At 35.3% G+C, this 14,667-nt stretch overlaps 1 protein-coding gene and 1 long non-coding RNA gene across 2 annotated transcripts; one reads left to right on the top strand and one right to left on the bottom strand.

Annotated features, from left to right (window-relative positions):
* Window positions 1-2,943: 2,943 nt before the first annotated feature.
* LOC132266929 (uncharacterized) lies at window positions 2,944-9,941 on the bottom strand. Its single transcript, XR_009468774.1, has 2 exons — window positions 9,112-9,941; window positions 2,944-3,663 (listed from the first exon to the last, which is right to left on the bottom strand). It is a non-coding gene; the product is annotated as an uncharacterized LOC132266929 (long non-coding RNA).
* Window positions 9,942-12,385: 2,444 nt separating this feature from the next.
* LOC132316533 (uncharacterized) lies at window positions 12,386-13,905 on the top strand. The gene is made up of 4 exons (XM_059815006.1): window positions 12,386-12,628; window positions 12,723-12,776; window positions 12,892-13,518; window positions 13,729-13,905. The coding sequence occupies exons 1-4, from the start codon at window positions 12,386-12,388 to the stop codon at window positions 13,903-13,905; spliced, it is 1,101 nt and encodes a 366-aa protein (XP_059670989.1).
* The last annotated feature ends 762 nt before the right edge of the window (window positions 13,906-14,667 follow it).

Genomic DNA, 14,667 nt, shown 5'->3' with positions numbered 1-14,667 from the left:
ATGAGTAGATTTATTCACCTATAAATTGTGTATGTTAAATTATTAAATTAATTTTATTTATTTGTGCACGTAATATTGATTTTTATGTTCTATATATAATATAATGTTAGTTTAGAAATTTTATTGGTTATGTTTTATATTAATTAATATTAGTTAATTAAAGTATTACATTTGTATTATAGTGTAATAATAATAATAATAATAAAACTATGTCATGATGTAACTTTGAGAGTAGGATAGAATCTCATTTATTGTGGTGGAATTTTATGTCAATTATTTGACTTAAATTGCATAGCCTTAAGTTAGTTTAGGTGCGAATGTTGATAGTTAATATTTAGGTTAGATATATATATTATATAAGTTAGTGTATATATATTAGTTAGTTAGTATTCCTTTGAGGGAACTCACGTAATAAAAGAAGAAAGAAAAATATAGCAGTGAACTATTCTAGAAGAGTGAAAGGAAAAGAGAGAGAGAGAAGCTTGGACCGGTGTAGGTGATTTTACCCGACTACGCGCAACCGGCGGATTTGTTTCAAATCCATAAGGCAAGTTATTATCTACTTTTCCCCTTTGAATTCATAAATTAATTATTTAATTTATTTAGGTTATTTTGGAGTATCAAAACCATGCTAGGAATTTTAATAAATTAATTGTTAGTTTATTAAATTAATGAAATTTTAATTATTAGGCTATTAGATATTTATTTATTTGTCTATGTAATTAAAATATAGCTAAAAATAATTATTTAAGGCTTTAAGGATTTTTTTAGAATTTTCTGGAATTTTCCGGGATTTTTCTGAAATTTCCGGCAAGACTCCGGCGATATTTCTGGCCACCGGCAGTGAGGAAGGTGACCGGAGTAATCCGGTGTGATGTGGCGCATTGTAGTTAGTGTGCGCACGGATCAGCGGCCATTGGATTAGTTTTGGGTCAACAGATTGATCCAATGTAGTGCATCTATAGGAGTATGTTACAACAGACCAATCAGAACACGCCGCGTCAGCAAGGACTTAGAGCGCGCGCGTGGCTGATGCCAAATGCGCGTGGGGGCGCGTGTGAGGAAGGTGGCGGCTCGTGTGGGAAGCTCTGGGAGGCGCGTGAGGGGGCGTGTGGGGTCTCTACAGCTGCTGGAAAAGTCCATAATACCCATAGGGACTGTTTTGTAATTTCCAGAGCCTTAAACTTTCAATTTTGGGCCTCGGGTTGATATTTTCGGGATTTACGGGACATTAAATTGTTATTTTATTACCCGTTAATTATTATTATGTCTGATTAATAGTTTTAAACATTAATTATATCATTTACAGCTTGGATCGCTATGGTTTAGATGTAATTAATGTAATGGCATATTTGAATAATAATTGTGTTGTTATTTAATGTTAAATGAAATGATTACATAATTTGATTCATATAAATTGTCCGTTATATATTACAGGATTATTTATGTTGTTTATGATATATAAATCATTACTATTATGCTATGTACATTTCAGGTAATAAATGGACTGCTAAATAAATTATGTCACATTTATATTATATGGATGTGTTGCCATATAGAACCATATGAGCTGATTATTAAGTTGAGACTCATTTATACCTTATGCATTCGTTACCATAGACAGATGTGTGGCTGTCGGGGTATGTGGTTTAATATTATTGGCATGTGTTGCCTAAGTGATATGCTCAGTATATTCATTAGTACCTTGAGATGTGTTACCACTGTGTAGGACTCATAGTCTGTATTGTCAGTACCATGCACCATGTATTAATAGCTGGTTTCCCAGGTAGGGAAATGAGACACTTAACCACCTCGTGTGAGTCTAAGTGATCACCGTCTATTCTGGTTGAGGTCATATTATACATTGTGTAGTTTCATTAGGGTGTATACAGGTATAGTATACTTCCAATTATTAATGATTAATTTATTTGATTCTCTGATTTGGGTCATAGTAGAGAGGACTTGCTCGTGGGGTTGACCCACCATTGTTGTTATTTTAGGACACAGTCAGTACCCGTTTCAAGGTTGAGGCTTAGCAGTGTGGGACCACCATCCGAACTTATCTACTCTTACGGTCTTATCCAGGGTAGAAGTTTTATGTATTATTTTAGTTTCAGTTTTATTTACTTCCGACGTTGAACTTTCAAGTTTGTATTTAGGGATCCTTGACATAGGATTTCAAAGTTATATAACGGAGTATTGTATTTCATAAAGGATGGATGGATGTTTTATCATTTAGTTTTCCTTTCCTATCTAAGTTCTTCTATTATTATCATTTTGTATTCCATGCTTGTATATTACCAATTATTTTTGATATCCCTCATTTTTCGTGTATAAGCCTGATCAATTTATGCGTGGAAAATGTGGGGGTATCACAAATAGAGTTTAAGAGATTGGGAAGAGACTTAGGGTGTACGATTCACTACTAAGCATATTCCCTAACTCACTAACTTTCAACTAATTGGGGAAATAAATGTATAATCTAAATGTGGCTAACAATTGCAATGAAAAGTATGAAACATCAATTTAAAGCTTGAATCATTTACCTAATGACAATTAACTAAATGTAAATCAATTCACCAATTCAAAGCATGGTCCATCAATTCAGTTAGCAATTTCAACTCACATTAATCTAGAGGATAATGTAAATTGTGGCAACAAGCATGGAAATCAAACACAAGCATGGATTGTCTACTTACCTAAGAATGAAAGTGCAATTAAACTAATTAAGCCTGAAATTGACTAAATTCAACAAGAATTTAAGCTAATTAAATTAACTATGTAGTACAACCCATCTAGTAGAAGAAAATTCCATCAAATTAAAACACAATTACATTTACTTAACACAATGCATAGCCATCACAAGATTCAATTCACAAAGAAATCAAGTGTAGAGATTAATTATCAATCAAAAACATATAAGACAATATGAAATTGACATAGATAATCAAATGAAAGAATTAATTTATATTTCAAGGCTATACAAAAATTACACAAATAAATTCCCAAAAAGTGAAAAGAGAGAGAGATTAGGTTACATGCTTAGGGTTTATCCAACCCTAAGTAGAAGATTTAGCCGCTTATAGTTGATGGATTCAAGGTGTCAATAAGTTCCATCATCTGCTTCATCATCTCTAAGCTTCTTCTCAAAACCCTAGCTTGTTCTTGCTTTTTCTCCTCTTTCGATTGTTTTTCCAGAGAGAACGTGATATCGGTACAGAATTTAAAACTTAATAAAAAATAATAATCTCCACCTCAATAAAATAAAAACTAACTCTAAACTAAAGGCTCACTGGGCCATAAATAATAACCCCATTAAAGCCCAATAGTTCATAAAATAAGCCCAAACAATAAGAAAATCCTATAATGTTGCCAAGTCCTGGAGGATCGATCCCCCACCCTGGGGGATTGATCCCCCAAGAGTTGGAAATTTCCTTTAAGCCCTATTTAGCTCCATTTTGGCCCCGAGCTCATTGGTTTGCTTCTTCATCTTTGGGAACATCATCAAAGGCCTGAGATTGACCGTTTTTGAAGAATAAACACACTATACAAGCAATGGGCTGTGACCTCTTTTTTGCCATTTTTTTTTTTTTTTTGAATATCTTTGCTTGACTCCAAAAAGGCTTTAGTGAATCAAAATTAGCTCATTTTAACTTTATTACCCTGAAATACACATAAACATAAATTAAGACTAAAACATGAAATTAAGATAGATGCAAAGACTAAAATACCCTAACTTAGGTGCTGAAATGTGCAACATTTAAGCACTTATCAATTCTTCAGTAACAAAATCAATAAATTTATTGCAGAGCAAGACTCAACAATTGAATTTCTTAAAAGAAGAAATCAATTATAAACGCATTGATGATCAGTTAACTGATCCAGTGCTCTAACAAAAAATTCAAGATTTCGGACAACAAATAAAAAATCAGGTTTGTTCTGATCTACCAACTGCCTTCTGGCATAGAAAAAGACATTCAGTTAAGTTACCTTATATCAAAGGCTTTAGGAGAAGACACATTCCTACTAAAGCAAGACCAATTCAGATGAGTCCAGAAGTCAAGGAATTTTGTAAAAAAGAAATTAATGATCTTTTACATAAGAAGATTATTAGAAAAAGTAAGTCACCCTGGTCCTGCCCAGCTTTCTATGTTCAGAAAAACTCTGAAATAGATTGAGGAGTTCTTCGTTTAGTCATAAACTACAAACCACTCAATAAGGTTTTAAAATGGATTAGGTACCCTATCCCTAATAAGAAAGACCTTATTAGCCGCCTTAGTCAAGCAGTCATCTTTTCAAAATTTGATATGAAATCAGGATTTTGGCAAATCCGTTTAAGGAAAAAGGATAGGTATAAAACTGCTTTCACCACCCCCTTTGGTCATTATGAGTGGAAAATTATGCCATTTGGATTGAAAAATGCCCCTAGTGAATTCCAGAATATCATGAATGACATCTTCAAGCCTTACAGTCATTTATCTATTGTCTATATTGATGATATCCTCCTATTTTCAAAGTCACTTGATGGGCATTGGAAACATTTAAAAACATTTCTTACTGTCATCCAGAAAAATGGTCTTGTAGTCTCTACTTCTAAAATCAAGTTATTTCAAACAAAAATCTGTTTTCTTGGTTATCATATTCACCAAGAACAAATTCGTCCTATTGATCGCTCAATCCAATTTGCTGAAAAATTTCCAGATGAAATCCTTGATAAGTCACAACTCCGGAGGTTCTTAGGATCCCTTAATTATATTGCTGATTTTTACAAAGATCTTCGCAAGCAATGTAAACCACTATTTGAGCGCCTTCAAAGTAATCCTCCTTCATGAACTTCTGTTCATACTAGCATAGTCAAATCTATCAAACAGTATGTTAAGACATTGCCTTGTCGTGGCATTCCTACTACTGATTCTTTTAAAATCATTGAAACCGATGCCTCTGACATTGGTTATGGTGGCATCCTCAAACAACGAGTCAGTCCAAATGCACTTGAACAATTAGTTCGATTCCATTCTGGTGTTTGGACGAAAGCACAGAATAATTATAGTACTATTAATAAATAAATTTTATCTATTGTTTTGTGTATTAGTAAGTTTTAAGATGATATTTTAAATCAAAAGTTTTTAGTCAGAGTTGATTGTCAAAGTGCAAAATATGTTCTAGAAAAAAATGTTCAAAATATTGCTTCTAAACAAATTTTTGCCCAGTGGCAAGCTATATTAAGTATATTTGATTTTGATATAGAATATATCAAAGGTAGTAACAATTCCATTCCAGATTTTCTTACAAGAGAATTCTTGCAGAAATCGAATGGCAGACCGACAGCCTCCCTTGAGGCCCCAACTGGTTAAACCTTTTGATATTTGCTCAGACAAAGCTCCAGTTACCAGATCCCAGTCACAATCCTCTTCAACATTAGCAGTTACCAACAGATTCCAACCTCTTGCTTCCCCATCAACTTTCAAGTCAGCCCTAGTTAATCTTACACCAAATCCTTTTTAAGTCCAACCCCAAATTCACACACAGTCCCAGATCCAACAATTCACTGCTAAAAAACCACCAAGTCCATATATTGAAAAACCCCCTACTTCTTTGTTTTTCATTGAGCCACACCTTAGTCACCCCACTTGAATTGGCCTGCTCCTATTTTCCAAGTAACCTTCACTATGCCCCAGGCCATCCTTCTAAAACTCTTAGGTTTTACAGAGATATCCTGTACCATACTGAATCTATTATAGTCAAGACAACTTATGATAAGAATGATTCTTCCAAAGTTATTTACCATTCCCTGTACATCCGACGGATAATCTCCATGAATGAATGGGGCAGTCACCCTTACTTACCGCAACCATTACCTGATCATAATATACAGTTTACGTATTATGATTATATGACAGCCTGGTTATCCATTCTCTTATACCAAAATGAGTCATTTACTCATTCATGGTTTATCAACTTTGATAGTCATTTCAAAAGTCAAATCCCTACCTGGTTTATGAGATAGTGGACTCTTCATGGTGCTATTCCAGAAATCCTCTCCCTCTCCTTTGCAGATCAAGTCAAATACTTTTACATAGTTCACAAAGTTAATAAACATAGTTCCCAATTTCCAGTCCTCTTGTTATTTTGTAGTAAATACAAAGTCCCATGGATATTTAAATGGCAATATGATATCCAAGACAACATAGTCATCCGTCGCCACTATGCTAAATGGTGGGATACTTTCAAATTTGACAGGATTATTGGGTATGTTGAAAATGATTATTCCGAACAATCCTCAAACCAAGTTACTTCACAGACACAGGTCACTCCTCCAACACAGCAAGTCATTCAATAGAAACAGCTTTCCCCTACTAGTTCTAATGTTTCCACCAAGTCATGGAAACATGCTCCCAAATCAGAAATAGAAGAACTCAAAAAAATGGCAGCCTCACTGACTGATCGCATCCAAGATCTGTCTAAAGATGAAGAAGAAGTAGCTGATGCTTCCTCTGCTACTGAATCAAGTCACCCAGTAGTCAATTTATATGACGACTCTGTGTTCCAAGATAATTAGAATCCATACCAAGATCCATTCAATTGAAAATTGATATGGAAGAAAAAGTCACTATTTGGTCAAAGTTACTATTTGCTACAGTAAAAGTCAAGAATACTACGTAACCAGTCAAAGTCACTATTTCTACAGTAACTGTTGGCAGAATCACTGTTTCTACAGTACCCCCGACAAGATACTATTCATCCACAGTGAAAGTTACTATTCATCTACAGTAAAAGCTGTCAAAAGCAAAAGTCACTTTTCAAAAAGCCAAGATTCGCGCTGAAGCATCCTCCAACAGTGCAGGAGCCCGGTTATAAAAGCAGTGCTCAGTTCCTTTGCAATTCAAGCTTTATTTGAGAGATTTCAGGCTTCATAACATTTTCTCAGTTTCAAATTGTAATCTTCAGTTCAGTTTTATTTATCTTTTCTGAGTGTAATTCTATATCAGTATGCTGTATTTGTTAGACTACTATCAGTAATTTGTAAGTTACTTTCAGCCATTCTCAGTTATATTAATATAAGTTTAATTTCAGTTACATTTACTTTCGTTTATTATATATTATATATCTTGGTCGGTTATACACCGCCTTATTTATTTTAATAGCTTTATCTGTACTTATTTTAATAGCACATATATATATATATATATATAATCTTACTGGGTAGTTAGTGGATGGAGCCCACTTCATTCCTTGCAGGAATCTTCTTTTGATTATGGAACCCAGCCTTTGCCAGCCATTTGATCAAAGGCATGCAAATAATCAAATGCAAAATTCTATCTACATGCAAATTTTAAATTTTTTTTATTTTTTTAAATTTTTTATAAATTTTTATAAATTTTTTTTATTTTTAAATTATTTTTTTCAGAAGGTTTTAAATTTTTTTAATTATTTAAATTTATTTTTAATTATTATATTTAACTATTATTTAATTTTTTAAAATTATTTTTAATTATTTATTTTTTTTAGAAGAAATTTTTAGAGAGAGAAACTTAGAGAGAGGGAACTGATGAGAGACAAATTTAGAGAGAGAGAGGATTGTGAGTGAGAGAATTTTAGAAAGAGAAATGAGTTGAGTGTAATATGGAATAGATTTGTATTGTGTGTTTATTATGTAATGGGTGAAATAAACCATATTCAATCTATCTTGACCTTGAAATTAAGTGGTTAAAAATTACTCAACCCATCTTGACCCGTGAACCATTTTACCACCTAAGAAATTTTCAAGCACAACTTATCCCTTTTCCAGCGCATCCGTACACCCAATAAGGTTGAACAGGGTTTTTCAAATTTTTGATGGGGTAAGAAGCCTACATTGCAATCCACACTTGCCAGCGAATGCATCGACTGCATTACGTTCCATCCTCATGTATCCATTCTTTTTACCGAATCAAAAATCAAAGATTTGGGGCTATTTTTTTTTTTTTTTTTTTTTTTTTTTTACCGAATTTCACAAACCCAATGTCAAAAATCAAAGATTTGGAGCTCCCAATGTTAAAAATCAAAGATTTGGAGGCTTGGAGCTCTTATCTTACCCAATTTCAGAAACCCTAGTTCTCCATCCCACGGACATTACAATACAAATACAAGATTACCAATGTTAGGAGGAAAAGGGGGGAAATTTATGGTCTCCCACATTCTGTGAATTGGGTGGACAATCCCAATTGATTCAATACATTTCAGCTTAATTACATGAACAAGTAACAATAATTCACAAAAACCAATTGCAATTGATGAGTTTTAAGGGTAGTGATCTTCGGAGTCCATTCCGCCATCGGAGATGATGAACTTGAAGGCGTAGTCCATGAGGCCTCCATTGCAACCATTGTAGTATGATTTATCAGTCGACCAGTTCTTGATCCGAGAGAGTGATGAGATCGCCGGTGGCGATCTGGTTTACGCCTTCCACGGCCGCCACCGTCGAGAAGACCCACCAACTCCCTGGTCTATGTCCAATGGGCCGCTTGTAGGGGCATAGTGGTCATTTTATTTATTTATTATTTTTTTTTGTAGCCCTTGCATTGTGGCCTTGTCAACACCCACAATAAATAAAAAATAAAAAAACCAAGATGTGTGTGTGTGTGTGTTTTTTTTTTTCAAAAGGTGGAAGGTACTTATGAACAGAATTGTGCATATGGGCCGTTTGTAGGGGCATAGTGGGCTGGTGATGAAATTTGAACCAAGATTGGTCCAAAGTAGAAGGACTAAGCACAACAGGCCCATGGGCCTTGGATTTAATATACCCCAATATAAAAGGTCTACCAAAATTTTCTTAAAGAGACCCTTGACCAATTGATGGACATATCAACCAGAAGTCCAAAATCTACCATTCTTCACACAACAGTTCACCACCAACACACCCAATCTCCACTCTCCATTTTTTAACAAACAAAAAACAGTATACAATATAAATATATATATAACATATATGTGTATATTCATGTATAATAAGGTATACATTCAAATGTTATCAAAATAGTTTTAGAAAATTGTCAACCAAACAAATTTAATAATTTTCGAACACGTATATCAAACTATAATAAAACAAAAATTATATAGAGAGAGTTCTACCACAACTTCCTTGATCTTTGACGGGAGCAACAGCACCTTTCTCCCTCCAACCGACCCGAACCGCGTAACGCCAGCCGACGCTCTTGGACTTCAAGAACCGGCGCTTAGCGTCAGTCTTCGTGCCCAAATAGATGGACCGGTACTCTTCATATATTGGTCAGATCAGCAAACCGGTTCAAACCCACCTTGTAGGTCCGGTTCTCCGAGTTATGTTCGTCAACAAACCTCAAATTATCCTTAAAAATCTCGAACCTCTTTCCGTGCTCTCCCAACCCATTGTACACCTTAACATGCTCAGCCAACCACCATTCATACATAGCCATCACCTCCCCTTCATTCCCACCCGAGGAATTCTCGATTCTGTTCTCATGATGTTCAATGATCGAAGGGTCTGTTGCAGACGATAACGAAGCAAATAAGAGGAAAAGGATGGTGGTTATAGAAACAGACATCATTGAAAATGAATTGGAACAGAAAAAACTCATAAAATGGTCCGTGTGCGTTTTGGTTTATAGAGAAAGAGCAGAGAGAGCAATTGGGCGACAAATAGTTAAAAAATTCATGGGGGTGTGTGTTTTTTTTTTGCATTTAATATGATTCAATGAATGGAGTATGGGGAACTGAGAGAGAGAGAGAGAGAGAGAGGTGGAGAGAGGAGAGAGAGCAATTGGGCTTTAGAAACTTGAAACCCGCTATCCATGTGCGCACATGCATCCTCTCTGCAATCCAAAGAGAGATCCTCCCAAAGCCCAAGGGCGCATGCCCCATGCGAAATTATGCAATATTGATTCAATAATAATGTAACAATCATATATATTATACATTGTTCTCGAAATAGTTGTCTGCTTTAAAATTATAACAAATAAGCAAAAGTGCAAAGCCCCTGAACTATTAGAAATCGACAATTTACGTTCTTTGGATTAAAAAAATGAACTATTAAGTCAGTACCACAACTATTCAAATCGTTTAAATTAACCACTGAAACGCAATTCCGGCCACTTTCCGGCCCACCTCATTGTAGATTTACAAAACTACCCATCGTAATTAAGAAAATAAAAATACGAAAATAAATAATAAGAGTGAAATACCGTGAATGCCCTTCATGGATATACACTTAGTTTTCCCAAACGTTGCCTAAGTGTTGAAGTTGTAACCCTGTCTATTCAGTGCTTAGAGAAGAGAAGAGAAGATGCAAGGTCGCGAATCTAGGGATTCTAAGTGCGATGAAGACTGAGGGTCTTTGAACTACGATTTGAAAGAGTTATTTTGTGGTTTTGGAGTTTTGTATTGAAGATTGAAAAAATTTGAACTCTCAGAATCGATCATGCAAGAAAGATGGTTGAATCGTAAGTGTGCTTACTATTCCAAAGGTTGATTTTAGTTTCAAAATCGCTTCTTTATGTATTATTTTCATGTTATTTTGATGTTATTGTTTGTTAGGGTTACTGAATACTAAGTGTCACTAAATTTCTAGGGTTTCTGACATTTTTTCTATAAAGGGTTTGTAGTAGATATTTTTGCATTCGTATGAGCTTTGTTTTATATTGTGATTGTTAATTGGTAGGGTTTTCGAAATCTTGATTTCAACCTTTTATAATGCATGAATATATATATATATTTTTTGGTACTGTCAGCACAATAATTGGATTTTTTTGGTACTGCCTTTATGTTTCTTAAAGTGTATTGACCCCACTGTGTGTCATTGTGGTGTGCTTTTGGGGTTTGGTTCTTACTTTCTGTCCATGTGTTGTAGTTATTGTGATTGTCTTGTATTTGTCATCTATATAGTTTATTGCATAAGTAGGCCATTGCTTTCTGTTTTGTTAATTTTAATTGCAATGCTAATTAATTAATTTTATTTTTTGTTAACAGATCATGTTTAGGTTAGTTAGTTTGGAGGTACACCATGGAGGATCTTTTAAGGGCACACCTCTTAATCATACATGTGGCACTGTAACTTTGATTCATAATATAGATCTGGATTACTTAAATTCTTTTGATCTGAATCGTGTGGTGAAGAAGCTTGGGTATGATGATATGAAGAGTGAATTATATTATAGGAATCCAATGGTGAGCAGTGATGAAGGGATTAAACAAATATTAAAGGATGAAGATGTTTTGGGCTGCATTAGTTGTCATCAGAGGTTTAGTTTAATTAAAATGTTCATCATCTCACCTAATATTGAAGTAGTTGATGGGGAGGGGGATGGATCAGAGCATGCTGAGTGGGAAGATGAAATCCTAGAATGGGCTACTGAGGTGGCAAATGGTAATGTTAAGTTGTTAATAAACAATGGTGATGGGGAAAAAGGTTTAATTGATGCTGAGATAGAAGATGGTGAGATAGAGCATGGGTATGATGCTGAAATAGAAGATACTGAGATAAAGTATGGGTATGATGTTGAGATGGGAAGTGCGGAGATGGAAGCTGCTGACATGGGACATCAATTTGCTGAGGTGGAGGCTACTGTTGCTAAGATGAAAGATGAAATGGCACATGAAGATGGTGAGGTAGAGCCTACTGTTGCTGAGAACAATGAATATGCCAATTCTGGGGTGGATCTTGATGACCTTGATCTGCATGAGAGGGAATACAATTTTTCTAACATTGAATCAGCATATGCTCCAAGTGATGAGTTTCAAAGTTTAAAGGGCTCATCTGAAGATGAAGATGAGGAAGAGAATAATGATGGAGGCCGGCAGAATCCAAGGGTTACTGGCTTTGAAGTGGGAAAAAATATATGAATCAGCAGAAAAGTTCAGAGTGGACTTGAGGGCTCATGCTATCAGTGAGAAGTCTGACATTAGATTTGTGAAGAATGAACGAGAAAGAGTTACTGCCAAATGTGCTTCTGATTGTGGGTGGATGATACACGCATCAATCAACACTGAAGATAGCAGTTTTGAGATAAAGACATTCAAATCAACTCATCATTGCTCTTATACTAAAATTAACAAGCAAGCATCATCTTCTTTCTTAGCAAAAAAATACATGGAGACCTTGAGGGATGAACCTGCATGGAAGGCTGGTGCAATAAAGAAGGCTGTTTTAAGGGATTTGGATGTGATTGTTTCTAGCTCCAAGGTTTATAGAGCAAAGAAGAAGGCAATCTCACACATTGAGGGGAACCATGGGTCATAATTCAAAAGAGCTAGAGACTACTGCCATCTAGTTCAATCTACAAACCCTGGTAGTATTACAGTCACCACTATTGACAGACCAACACTTGAAGACCCTACAAGATTTGAAGGGTTATTTATTTGTTTTGAAGTAATGAGTAAAGGTTTTTTAGAAGGGTGCAGGCCATTCATTGGAGTGGATGGATGTTTTTTGAAGGGTCCTTACAAAGGCCAACTTTTAAGTGCGCTTGGGAGGGATGGAGACAGTGGGATTTTTCCTATTGCTTTTGCTGTGGTAAGATCTAAAACAAAGCAGTCATGGAAGTGGTTTATGGAACAACTAGAGAAGGCTTTGGGTTCATTACATTGGTTTACATTTATGTCTGACATACAGAAGGTAATAATTTAATTTAAATTTAATTTATGTTTTTTAATATATGTTTGTTTGCATGTTCATTTAATTAATGTTTATATGTTTCCTTCTTTGATAGGGATTAGTTGACACTTTTGAAGACATGTTGCATGGTTGTCATCATAGATATTATGTAAAACACATGTATGAAAATTTCAAGAAGAACTTTTAAGGCTGTGAAGTTGAGAAATGAGATGTGGAATGCATCACGTGCACTTACTGAGAGTGTATTTAAGTATCACATGCAGATTATAAAGGACACTGATAAGGGAGCCTATGAGTGGCTTGCAAATGTGCCTCCTAGGTTATGGTTAAGGCATAAATTTGAGGATAATTCAAAGTGTGATTTAGTTGTCAACAATCTCGCTGAGACATGGAATGACAACATTGGTGATGTTAGGGATAAACCACTCATTACTATGTTGGAGTGGATTCGTAGTTATTTGATGCATCGCAATCAGTCCAGAAGGCAGTGGATTCAGAATCAGACTGGGTTGTTGTGCCCTACCATAGCAACTGACTTGAAGAACCTAATGGATGACTGCAGACATTGTACTACCAGAAAGACAGGTGATGATATTTTTGAGGTTTACTATAAAGGTGCTAATAAGGGTGTTAACTTAGCAAATAGAACATGTAACTGTCGAGAATGGGATGTGAAAGGATCAATACCACGCATTCATGCCATTGCATGTATAATATCTGAAAGGGGGCTGCCTGAGAATTATGTGGATAGTTGTTATCATATGGAGAGTTATTTCAGGACATATAACCATATTATATACCCTATGCCCCTTAGGAACTTGCAACGAGAAGTTGGCACTGATCCTATACACCCACCTATTGTTAAGCCTGTAACTGGTAGGCCTAAAAAGGTAAGAAAAAAGACAATGGGTGAGGTCAGTAAACTTGGTGTTGCTAGCAGAAAAAAAAGCATCTAAGGTGTGGAAGATGTAGGGAGATATCCCACAACGCTAGGACTTGCAAGGCAACTGAGACAATACCTAAGAAAAAAGGTCAAATAAAAAGTAAAGGAGATAGACCTCGTCTGCCTGTTGTTTCTGGTGTATTGCCAGACTATATAGATATACAAAATGAAGCTGATGCAAGAGGAAGAAGAGCTGGAGGTAATGAAGCTGATGCAAGAGGAAAAGGAGTTGGAGGTAATGAAGCTGATACAAGAGGAAGATGAGCTGGAGGTGGTGCAAAAGGAAGTAAAGCTGGAGGTGGTACAAGAGGAAGAGGGGCTGGAAGGGTTATAACTGCCACTGAAAGGCAACTACAGGAGGTATATTATTTAAATTACTGTATGTTCTTATAGTTTATTATGATTTCACCATTGTAGTAATATTTATCTTTTTTTTACTTAGGTCATTACAATACCATCAAGGTATGGGACTATGTTGAACAATTTGAGGAGTAGCCAAGCATCATCATCATCAGTTGACTTGAATGTCTTGTGGAGTAGTCAGCGTCATTATCATTAGGAAGGTATATATATTTAAATTGATTTCCATAGTAGTGAAGTTCATTATCTCACTATAATTCCAATGTTGTTAATCTTTTCTTATGGCAGACCCACTACAATGGATCCAAGACTTTAGGCACCATTAGGATTAGAGTATATAGCTCATGTTTTGGTATGTTTTGGCAGATGACATCATACAACTTTTGGTAGATGGCAACATACAGCTTTTAATCCCAATGTTGTGTTTTTGCTGTGCTTTGGTAGATGGCAGCACACAACTTTTGTTGTGTTTTGTTTTTTTCTATGTTTTGGTATGCTTTGTTAGCTATAGATGGCAGCACACACCTTTTGTATTTTCGTATGGTTTATGTCTCTGATGGTACAATGGTTTATGTCTGTGATGGTACAATGGTTGATGTCTGTAATGGTACAATGGTTTATATTGCTTATGCTATAATGGTTTATTAATTATAACAGGTTTATGCAATTGTGTTCTTTTATTACAGGTGTGTGGCTTTTATTATTCTTATAAACTTGGTGCAGTTGTGTTCTATTA

The sequence above is a fragment of the Cornus florida genome, unplaced genomic scaffold, assembly GCF_030987335.1.
Source record: "Cornus florida cultivar Cherokee Brave unplaced genomic scaffold, ASM3098733v1 CherokeeBrave_3.0.0_Hap2_Chr07, whole genome shotgun sequence".
NCBI classification, from domain to species: Eukaryota; Viridiplantae; Streptophyta; class Magnoliopsida; order Cornales; family Cornaceae; genus Cornus; species Cornus florida.
The sequence above is the reverse complement of the archived record's forward strand: the minus strand, read 5'-3'. Positions and strand labels throughout refer to the sequence as shown.

Excerpts from the sequence above, each read along its gene's own strand:
- LOC132316533 (XM_059815006.1), top strand. The coding sequence starts at position 12,386 with ATGAGTAAAGGTTTTTTAGAAGGGTGCAGGCCATTCATTGGAGTGGAT. Across the intron at positions 12,629-12,722 it reads TTATGTCTGACATACAGAAG|GGATTAGTTGACACTTTTGA; the intron begins GTAATAATTTAA and ends CTTCTTTGATAG. Across the intron at positions 12,777-12,891 it reads GTTGTCATCATAGATATTAT|ATTATAAAGGACACTGATAA; the intron begins GTAAAACACATG and ends TATCACATGCAG.